Raw genomic sequence first — 15,148 nt, forward strand, 5'->3', positions numbered from 1 at the left:
CGAAATTGTTGTAGATTGGTAGCTCTACTCTGATCTCCTCCAGTCGTGGCATGAAACTCAGAGCCGCGGTCAGTAGCTTGAATTGGGCCCCTTCGAGACTGGGAACCAGGCCCCGTCCCATCCTGGCTGCGATGAAACAGGACGACACCACATCTTTCTAATGATACTTGTACGGCCATATGATTGTAAAGCGTAGACATCCGATTATTTCCCACGCCGCGATGGCTGATGTCTTCCGACTTCGGTTATTGATGTTTTTATTCAGGGTATTAAGCCTCCTCCCCAAGAATGGTTACCAGCCAGGGCTATCGAGTCCATTCGACCCGGGTGATTTATCATCTGAGTTGTCCTTCTCTTAAATAAATTGTCTACCAGGACAGTCACTAGTGAGTGTTATCTTCCCAGTGCTGTTTTAGATTGGCGTGTTCTTATCCTAGGCTACCTGCTTGACAAGACTATCGGGCCTTGCCTGCTCAGGTTTTGGGGTGAGAGATTTCCTTCTCCTAGACAGTCTTCCATGACTTACGTCCTCTGTCTGTCCGTATTATTTGCCCATAGCCGGGGCTGGATTAGTGAGTGCCAGACTGTCCATGCACACTGCACCTCTGGGGCTCTAGGTGCTCCGAGATCCCCATCAGTCTAGCCTGGGTCCAGATGGCCCAGTTACCGTGGTGTGCCAAGCTGACAGAGCATGGGTCACCGAGGTAGTCTTGTCTGTGGAGAGGTTATGTACCGGGAGGGTGGGACGTACGTGCATCTGCCCTCCTTTTCACCTTGTCAGGTTAGCCTACGCTACATTACAGCACTTCACGTCACACAGACTTGTAGTCAGGAAACCACTACACCACTAGGGGCATATGTAATTGCGTAGGACTTGATTGTTAAAATTGCAAACCATCCTTGATTGTAACTGTTATGGTTCCTTTTTTTTCTAATCAATGTCAAGATAATTTTGACGTTGTTCAATGTCAGTACCCAAAATCGACTTATAGCATCAATGCGAGAGGTATTTGGTTTTTCAGAACATAGACAGGTAATATATCGATGGATAGCTTGTGGTGAGCATTGTACAGATAAGTTAGTAGTAAGTATGAATATTTTATACTGGGTTTTAGAACATGTTAATAGCCATTTTTAATTAAATATAGTTTAAAATAAAAATGGTTTAAAAACCTATGAAGATTTTATTTATATTATCGAATTTATATATGCCTAAAGTATCTCCGTTTCTTAGGTAACATATGGGAATATATATTACTTTGTTTACGGTGAGCAGACTATATTACCTGACTCAGTATGTAGGTGTGCATTTCTACTGCAAGGTTTCACTTAGTATTCACTTCATCATCCGATTCATTCCCATCAAGGACATATGTGTGTATCATGATAAAAACACGACAATTTGAATTTTAGGACTTAATATGTTAGGACATTTTTTAAATATACATGTACGAACATTGGAGATTTATTCGGTGATTGCCGCGGAATCCATGAAATCAAGTGTAGATGTCAGAATTGAGCATATTTATTGTTCTTTATAAACTTAATTACACTGATTTGGGTATCCTCCCCACCTCCCCACAATATATAATACTGGCTAAGTCAATGCTTACACACACACCACCTCCTGCTTCATCGGTCCTGATAAAAAAAACACCCCACCCACATAATTAAAAATAAACAAACAAATAAACACTCATTCAATCACTTACCTTTAATATATCCGCTCAACATTTGCTGAATATTTAGATGTCAGTATTAGGTATCATTAGATCCATGCACAGATATTTTATATTTATACACATTAAAAGGGGCATTCCTAAGATGTTTCCGACTAATAAAATAGTTCTACTATAAAACTTAGATATTAAATATATTTTCTTATTTAGAATATCAGTACCTGTATATTCAATGTGTTTCTGGTCGTCTTAATATTTGTAAGAAGCCCAAACTGGATTTTATCCTCAAATAATTTTGTACGTACGACAAAAAATATTTTAGGAAATAAAATGAAATTTAACCTAGTACAAATATTACAACGACCAGGAACACGTTTAATATACAGCTACCAATATTTTATGCAGATACATTATTATATTTGATATTGAATTACAATCGTTAAAAAGTATCTTAAAAATTGCAGCAAACTCAGGAATGTCCCTTTTTTTATAAATATGATTATAAATGTCAAACAACGATTCTTTTAGAACATTTCTAAACTTAAACTATATTCAGACGAATGTGCGTCTTATCGCTTTGACATCATTAGTGGGCGGGATAAGTAATACGTTGGTCACTGTGCAACTCTAATTGAATGTATCTTAAAGCTGTAATCTCGGGTTTTATATATACTCTTTAAAAAACAGTAGGCAACCTGAAATATTAATGTTAATATCAACTATTAGATTGAATATACGTTTTGACCACAGACATCCTAGTAAAGAACGTTCAGGTCTGTTTATCAACACACCGAAACACATTCCATAGTTTGCACATGCATCACGCAGTTGCCACGTACATGTGCGTGGGGTGTCATTCTCGATTTTGACAATTTCCAGGATGGTCCATTAATAACTGTGGAACATTATTTCTGTCAGTCCTTTTTATTCTGTTGATCATACAGTTGTTATTGTTTTGTTTTTAGTCAATTTTGTTTGAATTTGCGATTTACTGATAAAAAAACGTCAACTTTAAAATTTCATTTCTGACCCAAATCGTCCTTCAAAATCTTTGATGGTCATAAAACCTACTGTAATACTGAACTACCGGTTGCAATGTTTGCCCAATTAATTCACTATTATCATATAACCATTCCCCACAGCTAATATACCTTACAATTTTGGCAATTGTAAATTCTTATTAGAGTTCCTCTACTTTTTTTGAAGAGTATATATTATTTAATCATTTATAATCGACCACGTTTTTCGTCTACATCGGCGAGAGTATATGATTTGTTATTGCAAATACAAGAAAAAAGAAGTAGATTTAGCATAATTTTAAGGAGATTCCTAATTTAGGTGTTTGCTCAATTTGTTGAGCTTTGAATAACGTACAGCATTTGTTTTAATGCAGTTCACCCATACAACTCTCACCCTGTATTCGAAACTGATTCGGCTAAAAGCTAACAATGTAAACGTTGTTCTGTATTCATAAAAGTAGTTCCGGTAGTGAACGACGAAAGTCATTTCACTCTACATAAAATAATGCATCTTATTTTACTTTTAGATGCAGTATTCCATTATGACTGTGTTGTATAATAAACCCATGTATTATATTGTTACATAACAGTGTTGACGTCGTTTCAGTATATCGATTACATGTGCGGTCTATAAGAAAGCGGCCAGATTTCACAGCGTGTCCACCATCACCATTATTGTACAATAAAAGCCGCTTCCTGCCACGAGAAACGCTTTATGAAAACTAGGATATTAATAAGAAGAGATGTGGGGAAATGAAGAAAAAAGTTGTCATTTTAATGATTATTGGAGAAGATTCCATCAATCCGAGTACATTTAAACGAGACTAGATCGATAGAGAAGAATCGATCCCCCCCTCCCCCCAAAAAAAACAACAACAAAAAACCCAAAAACAAAACAAAAAAACTACAAAAACACAAAAAAACCTACAAAACCCCCCACAAAACCCAAAACCCATAAAATAATAACAATAACAACCCCCAAACAAATGATAATAACAAAATAAGAAAAAATCACACACACCCACAATTACGAAACCCACAAAACCCCCTAATAACTCCCCCCCCCCCAAAAAAAAAAAACCCCCACATAAAAAACAACAAACCACAACAAAAACAAAACAAAAAGAAACAAACTCCACCAAACAACACCCCGACCACCACCAAAACAAGAATACATTGTAAAAGGCATACTATGATGTTTAAACCTAATAACCAGCGTTTCTAGACAAATACTACTTCGCTAATGACGGACATAGCTCTATTGTAATGTTAGTGTTTTAACCAGAGGACCAGACTATTTAAAGTGAACGCCGAAAAGATAGCTATATCATGAGCTTGACCCTCAAATGCGTCAGTCGTTAGCTCAGGTTGAACAGGACACATTTCCAGACAATGGTATAGTCAGAAGTCTTGTGGTTCAACAAGACCTTCCTGTTTGTGTAGTTTTGAGATTACTGAACAAGGCGCTAGCTCCAGCATTATGTAAATGCAGGCACAGTGTCGGTACCACTTTCCGTATAACAGCAGTTGTCATTTCCGAGATATGTTGCCCCCAGACAGACAGAAGTGCATTGAAAAAATAACAACACAGGCCTCCTGATATTACTAAAACTGCTATATAGACGCTACTGCTATAGAAATATAAATAATTGTGGTCTGCATGTGGCCTGAATCAATGACATGAATGTTTATTTCGTAATTTGTAACTTATAGTTTATTTGTGGTAAGCAGAAACCTTCAGCAATATTTAGTTTTACCTGTCATTATATGTTTTCTTCTGGCAGAGACAGGTAGACAGCCAAGCGTTTCGAGCCCTGTATAGCTACATGTATTTCTATAAATCACTCCCCACCATTGGTGTACACTATTATATTATATATTTATACTGTGAAACCCCTAAAAACCAGACCCTCTGTGAACTAGAATTCCCTCCAAACCAAACATTTTTATAGTCTCTTTTTAAATACCAGTATAGAAAATAACCTTCATAAACTAGATACCCCTGATAAAACAGGACTTTTTACTTGGTCCATGCGTGTCCAGCTTAAAAAACAGTTTCACTGTGTGTGTGTGTGTGTGTGTGTGTGTGTGTGTGTGTGTGTGTATATATATATATATATATATATATATATATATATATATATATATATATATATATGTAGACAGAAAGAAAACAAATACTGAATAGATGAAAATAGCGATGTATAGGGTCTATCCTGGTGAACAAGACAATATCGCTCATGATCCTAATAATTCAAGTCCTTCTTATGCAAGTATAATATAATTACTATACATCTATGGAAACAAGTATCACTATTCACGAGTACTCTCCCCTTCCAAACTAGCTATTGCGCTATACTAATGGAATAGTCTGGGTGGTGTCGTGGTTAGACCATCGGACATAAAGCAGGTAGGTACAGGGTTCGCAGCCCGGTACCGGCTCCCACCCAGAGCGAGTTTTAACGACTCTATGGGCCACTACACCCTCTTCTCTCTCACTAACCACTAACCAACTAACAACTAATCCACTGTCCTGGACAGACAGCCCAGATAGCTGAGGTATGTGCCCAGGACAGCGTACTTGAACGTTAATTGTAAGCAAGAAAATAAGTTGAAATGAAAAAAACAATTAATGGAATATAACGTGGGTTGGCATTTTTAGAGCAATATGTCATCTATGTCAGAATTAATTTTGACACTGCTGGGATGGATATGACTTCTGTAATTATGTTTTAAGTATTTTGCTCAACATTTGAGTCAAGTACTTACTAGTAATTAATATTTTAGGGCGATACGTAGCCCTGTCTTAAAGCGTTCGCTTGATGCGCGGTCGGTCTAGGATCGATTACCGTCGGTGGGCCCATTGCGACATTTCTCGTTCTAGCCAGTACACCACGACTGGTATATTAAATGCTGTGGTATGTGCTATCCTGTCTATGGGATGGTGCATATGAAAGATCCCTTGTTACGAATGGAAAAATGTAGCGGGTTTCCCCTCTCCAAGATTGTATGTCACGATTACCAAATGTTTGACATCCAATAGCCGATGATTAATAAATGTGTTCTAGTGGGGTCATCAAACAAAACAAACAAACGTTAATTAATATTTTATAATTTTGAGATTATCTTTACTGCATTAAATAATCATTACAATGTTTATAATGGAATATAAATATATTATAACAATAACAAGTGAAGGGGACCTATTTTAGTATTATTATGTTTTAAACAAAGACACCATCTCAATTATGATACAGTGTACAAGGTAAAGAACACATGAGTCGCAGATAAGTACCATTTACAAGCGAATAGGAACAACATTTATAAGTGTGTGTGTGTTGTGTGTGTGTGTGTGTTTTGTGTGTGTGTGTTGTATGTGTGTGTGTGTATGAGTGTTGTGTGTGTTGTTTGTGTGTGTTGTGTATGTATTGTATGTGTGTGTGTGTTGTGTGTGTGTTGTACGTGAGTTTGTTGTGTATGTGTTGTATGTGTGTGTGTGTGTGTATGTGTGTTGTGTGTGTGTTGTTTGTGTGTGTGTTGTGTATGTGTGTGTTGTGTGTGTGTTGTGTGTGTGTGTGTGTGTGTGTGAGAGAGAGAGAGAGAGAGAGAGAGAGAGAGAGAGAGAGAGAGAGAGAGAGAGAGAGAGAGAGGTGTGTGTGTGTGGGGGGGGGGGGGGCACAATCTCTAGTGGGCGAATACACAAGCCACATTTTAATGTTTATTTATATAAAATATGGCCAAAAAGACGTACATTTTAGTTTTCAAGTGGAGAGCACAGGTTTGCTTTATCTTACAGTAAACTGTTTCAAAACAAAGGTAACGAGCCAAAGAAGATAAATGGTATCTGAGCCATTCAAAAGTAGTAGTATTTTATTTCTGACATAATCTGAAAAAAGGTTTCTTTTCTAAATAGCGTCCTAATTTGGTATCGATATCAGTAGGGTTAATCGCTGGACGGTTTGGCTTTGATGTCGAAGTCGTCAGCATGGATCAGCAAATATTGGTTTAAATCGATCTCCAACACATGGCGGAAATCAATGTGTAGCTTAGTGGTAGAGCACTTGCCTGAGGTGCGAAAGGTCGATCATCCTGTAGAGACTCTTCTCGTGCCAACCAGTTCTCAATGACTATCCTATATATGGGGCAATGTACATAAGAGATGCCTTGCTGTTTTACTGGTGGTGGTGGTAGTAGTAGTTGTAGTAGTAGCAGTGGTGGTGATGGTGGTTGTAGTGGTGGTCGTAGTGGTATCTCTCTCTCTCTCTCTCTCTCTCTCTCTCTCTCTCTCTCTCTCTCTCTCTCTCTCTCTCTCTCTCTCTCTTTTGACCAAAATTATGTGGAAAAACCCATATTTTATATACCAAACAGCTGTGGTTTAAAACGTGATGAGATGTCGTAATAGCGCTGTAACACGGTCACTATATATGTACTCAACTAGGGACCGTGTTTATTTTAGCAAACCTGTCCACACTTTAACTACATACTGGTTGTATGGGTGTTTTACAAAGCACGGTTAACCAAGTTTGTAAGTGCTTAAACCGTTCGTGTAGGGTTACCGATGGTTTGAAAGGCAGTAAAAGAAAAGAAAAGAATCTGCCAATAACAAATGATATATACTGTATAGAATTAAGTCATACATTACATTATATACATTGCAATGTATCTTGAAGCTTTCTTCGCCATTGTGGATGATGAAGCTTCTCCCAAAAGGACTGATTCGCTGACATTTTGAATTTCCAGAGATGACCATGTCGTGTAATAGCATGCATGTTTTGTTTTTGTTGTAATATTTGAGTAGAATATATGTCTATGATGTGTAACTACCAATTTCATTTCATTTCAACTTATTTTCGTGCTTATATCCAATTAAGGTTCAAGCACGCTGTTCTGGGCATACAACTCAGCTATCTGGGCTGTCTGTCCCGGAAAGTGGGTTAGTTGTTAGTCGTTAAAACTCGCTCTGGGTGGGAGCCGGTACGGGGCTGCGAACCTTGTACTTCCCAGCCTTACGTCCGATGGCTTAACCACGACACCACCAAGGCCGGTAACTACCAATGATACTGCCCAGTTCATATCAGACATATCTGCATCAAGATATCGCGAGGCTAGTCACTGGTGGAGTAAAGAGTAATACATGGAAACATTTTCTGTTTTCACCCATCCATCGTAACACATTAAAATATTTGCTTCTTTGTCATGTCACAGTAGTGGGGCGGAATTTAGCTCAGTCGATTGAGTGCTCGCTTGAGGTGTTTGCGTCGCAGGATCGTACCACCTCGGTGGATCCATTCAACTGATTGGGTTTTTCCCCGTTCCACTCCAGTGCATCATAACTGGTCAAAGGCCGTGGTATGTGATTTCCTGTCTGTGGAAAAGTACATAAAAAAGATCCCTGGCTGCATTAAGGAAAATGTAGCGGGTTTCCTCTGATGACTACGTGTCAGAATTACAACTGTTTGACATCCAAAAACCGATGATTAATTAATCAATCTGCTCTAGTGGTGTCGTTAAACAAAACGAACAAACTTTATGTCATAGTATATAGGAGTGATGGCCAGCACGTTGTCATACAGACTAAGATCGTTGACGTAAATTGTTAGTGGCAGCTGACCTATTGTCTGCACTGCAACATGAATTACACAAAGTCAGAGCCTCTAATTGGGAATCGGTTGTAATTTGATCATTGATCATCGGTTATTATCGGTTATCACCAACCGATCAACTTTCGATCACACAATCGGTTAGAATCATATCTTGAAACTAAGAAGGATTTCATCATTTGAATTATAACTACCGTACACCTATTATCATACTGACCAGAATAGACCCTATAAATCGCTAATTTTACCATTAATAATTATTTAATATAATTTTTCTTTATGTACACATGAAAACAAACCTAAACCCCGACATACCAATTCCAGATCAATTCCACCATCTAAACTGGAGGAACAATTACAGTTAACATTTCCCCACACAATTGATAATGGATTTTTATAATCACACACCATCGGAATTTCACTACTTGTCTTCTTGTTGAAAATATAAGACAAGCTACAAAATGTATTCTTTTAGGATATTCAAACATCATTGATAAACACAGAACTAAAGACATGTTTACTTTTGGGTTAGCCTCGATATAGACCTTAGGAAACCACCTGAAACCGGCCTCGGTGGCGTCGGTCAAGCCAACGAACATAAAACTGGTAGATACAGGGTTCGAAGCTCGCTACCGGCTCCCACCCAGAGCGAGTTTTAACGACTCAATGGGTAAAGTCTCTACACCCTCGTCTGTCTCACTAACCACTAACAATTAACAACTAACCCACTGTCTTGGACAGACAGCCAAGACAGCTAAAGTGTGTGCCCTGGACAGCGTGATTGATCCTTAATTGGATATAAGCACGAAAATAAATTGAAATGAAATTAATGAAAAGAAAACAATTTAGAGCCGAGATGAATCGTGTGTTTTGTTATAGGATTACTCAGTGGTTTTGGGTTAGCAACCAGAGAAATGATGTTCGTTTTGGTATATAATAAAAATACAGAGGTCATAAATAATGTGACCAACTGCGCTGACCAAACAGATATCCAACTAAGATGCATGGAGATGTTCACCCAATAACTGCTATGGAATTCCTGAACATATTGGCTGAAATCGCATGTACTAAATAACTGCTATAACTCACATTACTGCTTAATCTCACTCCCATAGATTCCTATAATAAAATAGAAGATTGTACAAAACTCTTATTTTAATCCATCAACACAATTTCGTTTTCCAGAAGCGAACGTAACTAAAACCAAATTAAACAGTCTCGTGTGACGGAAATCAAGACAAGCGGTTCCATAAAGAGCGGTACTAAAACAGTTATAAAGATTTATCTCCAGTTTACATCTCTAACAATATAAACACTGTACTCTCAAGTCAGCTTTCATTTGCCCTAGATTGGATGTATGGAAACATGAATGTCGGAGAAAGGATGAGGCGTTGTTATTTTTTATCATAAGTGTCCGAATGTGTCAGGATGACCACGTTATATTAACCAAATTGTCCACTATATAGGTGACTATAACGGGAATGCGTGGTGTTGGGGTGTTCGTTTTTTCTGCTTTCTTAAAGAAAATGATTTTTTTTTTTAAATAACGAGCCGGTTACTCTAATCCTCTTACTATAAGTCAGAATAGGCATACGGGCTACACTATTTGTAGGGTGGCAGAGAGAGAGAGAGAGAGAGAGAGAGAGAGAGAGAGAGAGAGAGAGAGAGAGAGAGAGAGAGAGAGAGAGAGAGAGAGAGAGAGAGAGTGTTCGTTTTTTCTGCTTTCTTAAAGGAAATGATTTTTTTTTTAAATAACGAGCCGATTACTCTAATCCTCTGACTATAAGTCAGAATAGGCATACGGGCTACACTATTTGTAGGGTGGCAGAGAGAGAGAGAGAGAGAGAGAGAGAGAGAGAGAGAGAGAGAGAGAGAGAGAGAGAGAGAGAGAGAGAGAGAGAGAGAGAGAGAGAGAGAGACAGAGAGAGAGAGAGAGAGAGAGAGAGAAACAGAGAGAGACACAGTGACAGACACAGAGAGAGAGAGAGAGAGAGAGAGAGAGAGAGAGAGAGAGAGAGAGAGAGAGAGAGAGACAAACAGAGAGAGACACAGAGAGAGAGTGACAGACACAGAGAGAGAGAGAGAGAGAGAGAGAGAGAGAGAGAGAGAGAGAGAGAGAGAGAGAGAGAGAGAGAGAGAGAGAGAGAGAGAGAGTGTGTTCGTTTTTTCTGATTTCTTAAAGGAAATGATTTTTTTTTAAATAACGAGCCGGTTACTCTAATCCTCTTACTATAAGTCAGAATAGGCATACGGGCTACAATATTTGTAGGGTGGCAGAGAGAGAGACAAAGAGAGAGAGAGAGAGAGAGAGAGAGAGAGAGAGAGAGAGAGAGAGAGAGAGAGAGAGAGAGAGAGAGAGAGAGAGAGAGAGCGTAATTCTCACTATATTCTTTAGAATTATATTTCTAACTATGCTCAGAGACTTTATTAAAAAATAGTCTACTTTGGATTTTTTCTACAGCTATACAGATATACCGAACAAAAAATACGCAAACATTTTAGCACATGTATGCATTTGTTTCATGATACTTTTATCCCGATATATATATATATATATATATATATATATATAGACTAGGAAAATAGGCCTAAGATGATGACAAGATATAAATAATGTTAATAATACTAAAAACATAGAATTCAAACTGAATAATTTTAAATAAATTAAAGAAAACCGAATTAACATTGACGTTTTTTGTTGCTGTGTGCGTGCGTGTGTGTGTGTGTGTGTGTGTGTGTGTGTGTGTGTGTGTGTGTGTCTATATATATATATATATATATATATATATATATATATATATATATATTAGTTCCTATACAAACCGCGTGTGTGATACAACACGAAATGCACCTAAAATATAGAAAACACAGTGCTGTTATGACAGCGTACTTTGAAGTAATAACGATGACATTTAGTGCTGTACCTGACACCACCAGTAATGAGTAGATCAAAGACATTATTGTCAATCAGACACTGCCTTCTGTCCGTCTCTCCAGTCAATTCGAGGTTTTTTTCTACACCATTGTGACAGCCTGCAAGCTGCAATCCTCGAAATTAAATCAAGTAAACGACAGTTGCAATACACAGTGGGGCGAAAGATGCTGCGCCATTACTAGAAATAAATGAATGAATGAATGTTTAACGACACCCCAGCACGAAAAATACATCGGCTATTGGGTGTCAAACTATGGTAATGCAAATAAATAAAGTGATGATCAACATCAATATAAAAATTCAAGGTTCAAACAAAAACAGTGTAAAGAACTGTGCAAAAATACAAATACAAATATCACAGAATTTTACGGACACCGAATTTTACTCTAAACTTCAATTTGTGCTGTATTGGCCATTCTCAAAGAGAATGTTACACCCCTGCACCACGGCGAGGTTACAGCACGCGCAGGGGCTTACTAGAAATACTACACCGTCTCACACCAATAACCGTCCTTAATTACTCAAGTTTCACACACAAATTATCACGAACAAAAGGCATTACAAATGAATTATTTTCGTTTTAAGTTCAATACTTTCAGAGTATCAGGTGATAATTACGTTACCTCGAATAACACACTGTGACGGAACATGCTCTTATTTCTTTTCGCCTGTGGCGATATTAATTGTTTTAGAGGGCCGTGTGCAGTCCCAATATGCACTTAGACTAGGTGGGCACTTAGTTACGTAATACCTCCGCGCGACGGTGGTCGAGCTGTTCCCAATACACACTTAGACCAGTTGTGGAGGCCATGTGGCCAGTAGTTACGTAATACCTCCGATAGTGCGGTTTTACGACCGTGATTTGGCGAACTAGGCGACAGTAAGTCTGGCCATCTAAGGAAAAATACCGTCTCTGGGAGTTGGGGCAAATTCACATGATAGGTGAGGTGCCCCCAGGCGATATTCGCTGTCTCTCCGATTTTTGAATAAATAGATAGGATTTTAGAGATATCGGGGAGAAACATATTGAAAGACCACCAGGGAACGTTAGTCCGTTTGGACTTGGTAAATATATATTTCTGCTCTGCTGTATAACCTTGATGTGATTGATGTGACTTTAAATATTTTAATACTTTATTATACCAATATTATTTAGACAGTGTTTCCGGTAACTGACGAAGTAAATTGTAGGCTTCACTGTTCTAAAAATATAAAGCTTAGCCGGTCATCCTAGAGGACCTAGGTAAACTGTACGTTATTGTCTTTATTGTGATAGGTACCAGTATTAATTCTGTATTTCAAGGTTACTGAATGAGTAGTTAAGGGTTAATTAAAAATTAACCAGTTAGGAATAGAGTTGTAATTCCTTTACTAATTAAGTTCCCATGGCAGCGTTTCTCAATTATCACACGTGAGTGTGTTGTATCACGGTGAATATTGGGTACACTAGACACCTAGTGATTAACTAATTAAGTGATTCGTTCTTGGTTGTTATTATTATTGTTATTGTTAATTAATTAACTGCGGCAAATATATTTGTCAGCTTAAAGTTAATACAGACTCCAAAGTGTATTGTGTTTTGTTGTGTTTTCTAGTGAACTAACGTGCTATATTATATATACTTTATGTAAGATCGTATCTCTGATATACCTAGAGCCGAGCTACTCGGGTATACACTGCCCGATACAGAGAGATCTAATAGATATACAGTTAGGAGAGATATTTGGATAATCGTGTTTTATTCAGTTACGGGTATTATAGGATCCCCGTGACAGGAGTGAAAATTGGGGCGGTCGTCCCGGATCTGAAACGGGACATGCATATTTAAAAAAGTATTGTTTGTAAATGGGGGCTTTATAAATAATTTTTACAAATTAACTAGAAGTAGCAACGTTGTTCACTAGAAAATTAATTAATAATAAGTGCGTCATATCTAAACATGGATAAGAATTTGCTGGATAGGCCTACGCTCAGTGTAGTGGAGATTAAACGAGCACGTAAGGCCGAATTAGTTGAAATCGCGGGTGAGCGAGAAATTGATTTAACATCAGCTAAAACCTTAGGTGATATAAAGACAATTATTATACAGGACGTTTTTGGTGATAGGCCTGTTATGGAGGACAGTGAGATTGTTCCAGAGATAGAGATAAATGAGTTAAGTGTGGAACAACAATTAGCTTTTAAAAAACTTGAGTACGAAAGAGAAGAACGTGCATTAGATAGAGAGAGAGAGAGAGAGAGAGAGAGAGAGAGAGAGAGAGAGAGAGAGAGAGAGAGAGAGAGAGAGAGAGAGAGAGAGAAAGAAAGAGAAGAGAGGGATAGAGAGAGAGAGAGAGAGAGAGAGAGATAGAGAGAGAAGAGAGGGATAGAGAGAAAGAAGATAGAGATAGAGAAGATAAAGATAGAGAAAGAGAAGAGAGGGATAGAGAGAGAGAGAAAGAGAAGAGAGGGATAGAGAGAAAGAAGATAGAGATAGAGAAGATAGAGAGAGGGAGAGAGAGAGAGAGAGAGAGAGAGAGAGAGAGAGAGAGAGAGAGAGAGAGAGAGAGAGAGAGAGAGAGAGAGAGAAAGAGAAGAGAGGGATAGAGAAGATAGATATAGAGAATTCCAGTTAGCAAAGTTAAAGATGGAACATGAGTTAAAGTTGAATACTGAAGAAGTTAGACGAGAAGTAGGAAATGGATTTAACATGTCGGAGGCTTATAGATCAGTGCCTGTATTTGACGACCAGGAGGTAGATATGTTCTTCAAACTTTTTGAACGGGCCGCCAAGCAACTAAATTGGCCTCAGTCTAAGTGGACATTGTTAGCCGTGTCTAAGTTTAAGGGGAAGGGTAGCGTAGCTTATAATTCAATGAGTGATGAGCGAGCAAGTCAGTACGACCTAGTTAAGTCTGCAGTGTTGAGGGCTTATGAATTACGACCTGAGGATTATCGTTTACGGTATAGCGAGTTGAGAAAAACGCAGAGTCAGTCTTATAGTGAGTTTGTGTCTAAGAAGGCAGGGCTGTTTGATAAATGGGTTGTTTCTCATCAGGTAGAGTCATATACCGAGTTACGGGAGTTGTTGATCTTACAAGACATTAAAAATGGATTACCAGTTAGCTTACGTATTCATTTAGAGGATCATGATATAAAAAAAATAGAGGAGGCAGGCATAGTGGCAGATGATTACGTGTTAATACACAAAGCTCAGGCAGTACAGGGTAGCTCTATACAACAGGGTGATAAGAAGAAATTTCAGCCAGGTTTTTCCCTGGAAAGTAACTATCGGGGAGAGTCATCTAGTTGGTCAGCTAGTCAGGCAAGGAATGCACCTGGTGGGCAAAGTAAGGATAATCCTGCATTATCAGCCAATGCACGAACGTTTCGTCCACATTGCAGTTACTGTAAAAAGGATAACCATCTTGTCGGGGACTGTTTTAAAAGGAAACGCGATAATGCGCAAGTGGTCGGTTTAGTGAGGTCAGCTCCGTTAGCGAGAGAGTTAATGGTTAGTCCCATGACAGAGAAAGTAAACCCGTATATGTCCACTGGTATGGTTTGTGATGTGAAACAAGAATTGAGTCCTAAGGCAATATCAATCTATCGAGATACCGGGTGTAGTCAGTCACTGATCACGTCGATGTGTTTAGCTGGTATAGAGAATTCAGATACAGGACGTAGTTTGGCCTTAACCTCGGTTAGTGGAGAAAAAATGGTTGTCCGGTTACATAACGTTTTCTTGTGTTCGAAGTTTGTGACGGTAACACGAGACCCAGAGGATATTTGTGATTTGTCTGATACGTGTGTGAGCCATGAAATTGGAGTGGATGAGGTTATCAGTAAAATGGTAGATAAGTCAACTGACGAACTAAATGTGGTGGAACCTGTTGACCCCCCGCAGAGGGTAAATGAACCAGTTGTGTTTGATAG

At 38.4% G+C, this 15,148-nt stretch overlaps 1 protein-coding gene across 1 annotated transcript in view; it reads left to right on the top strand.

Annotated features, from left to right (window-relative positions):
- Positions 1-221: 221 nt before the first annotated feature.
- The window catches only part of LOC121381627 (corticotropin-releasing factor receptor 1-like), a 154,855-nt gene continuing 139,928 nt past the window's right edge, over positions 222-15,148 (top strand). The window contains exon 1 of the mRNA XM_041510963.1: positions 222-244. Coding sequence (XP_041366897.1) covers positions 222-244 — 23 coding nt within the window. The remainder of the gene's footprint in view (positions 245-15,148) is intronic.

Source organism: Gigantopelta aegis, chromosome 9 (assembly GCF_016097555.1).
Source record: "Gigantopelta aegis isolate Gae_Host chromosome 9, Gae_host_genome, whole genome shotgun sequence".
In the NCBI taxonomy this organism is placed as follows: Eukaryota; Metazoa; Mollusca; class Gastropoda; order Neomphalida; family Peltospiridae; genus Gigantopelta; species Gigantopelta aegis.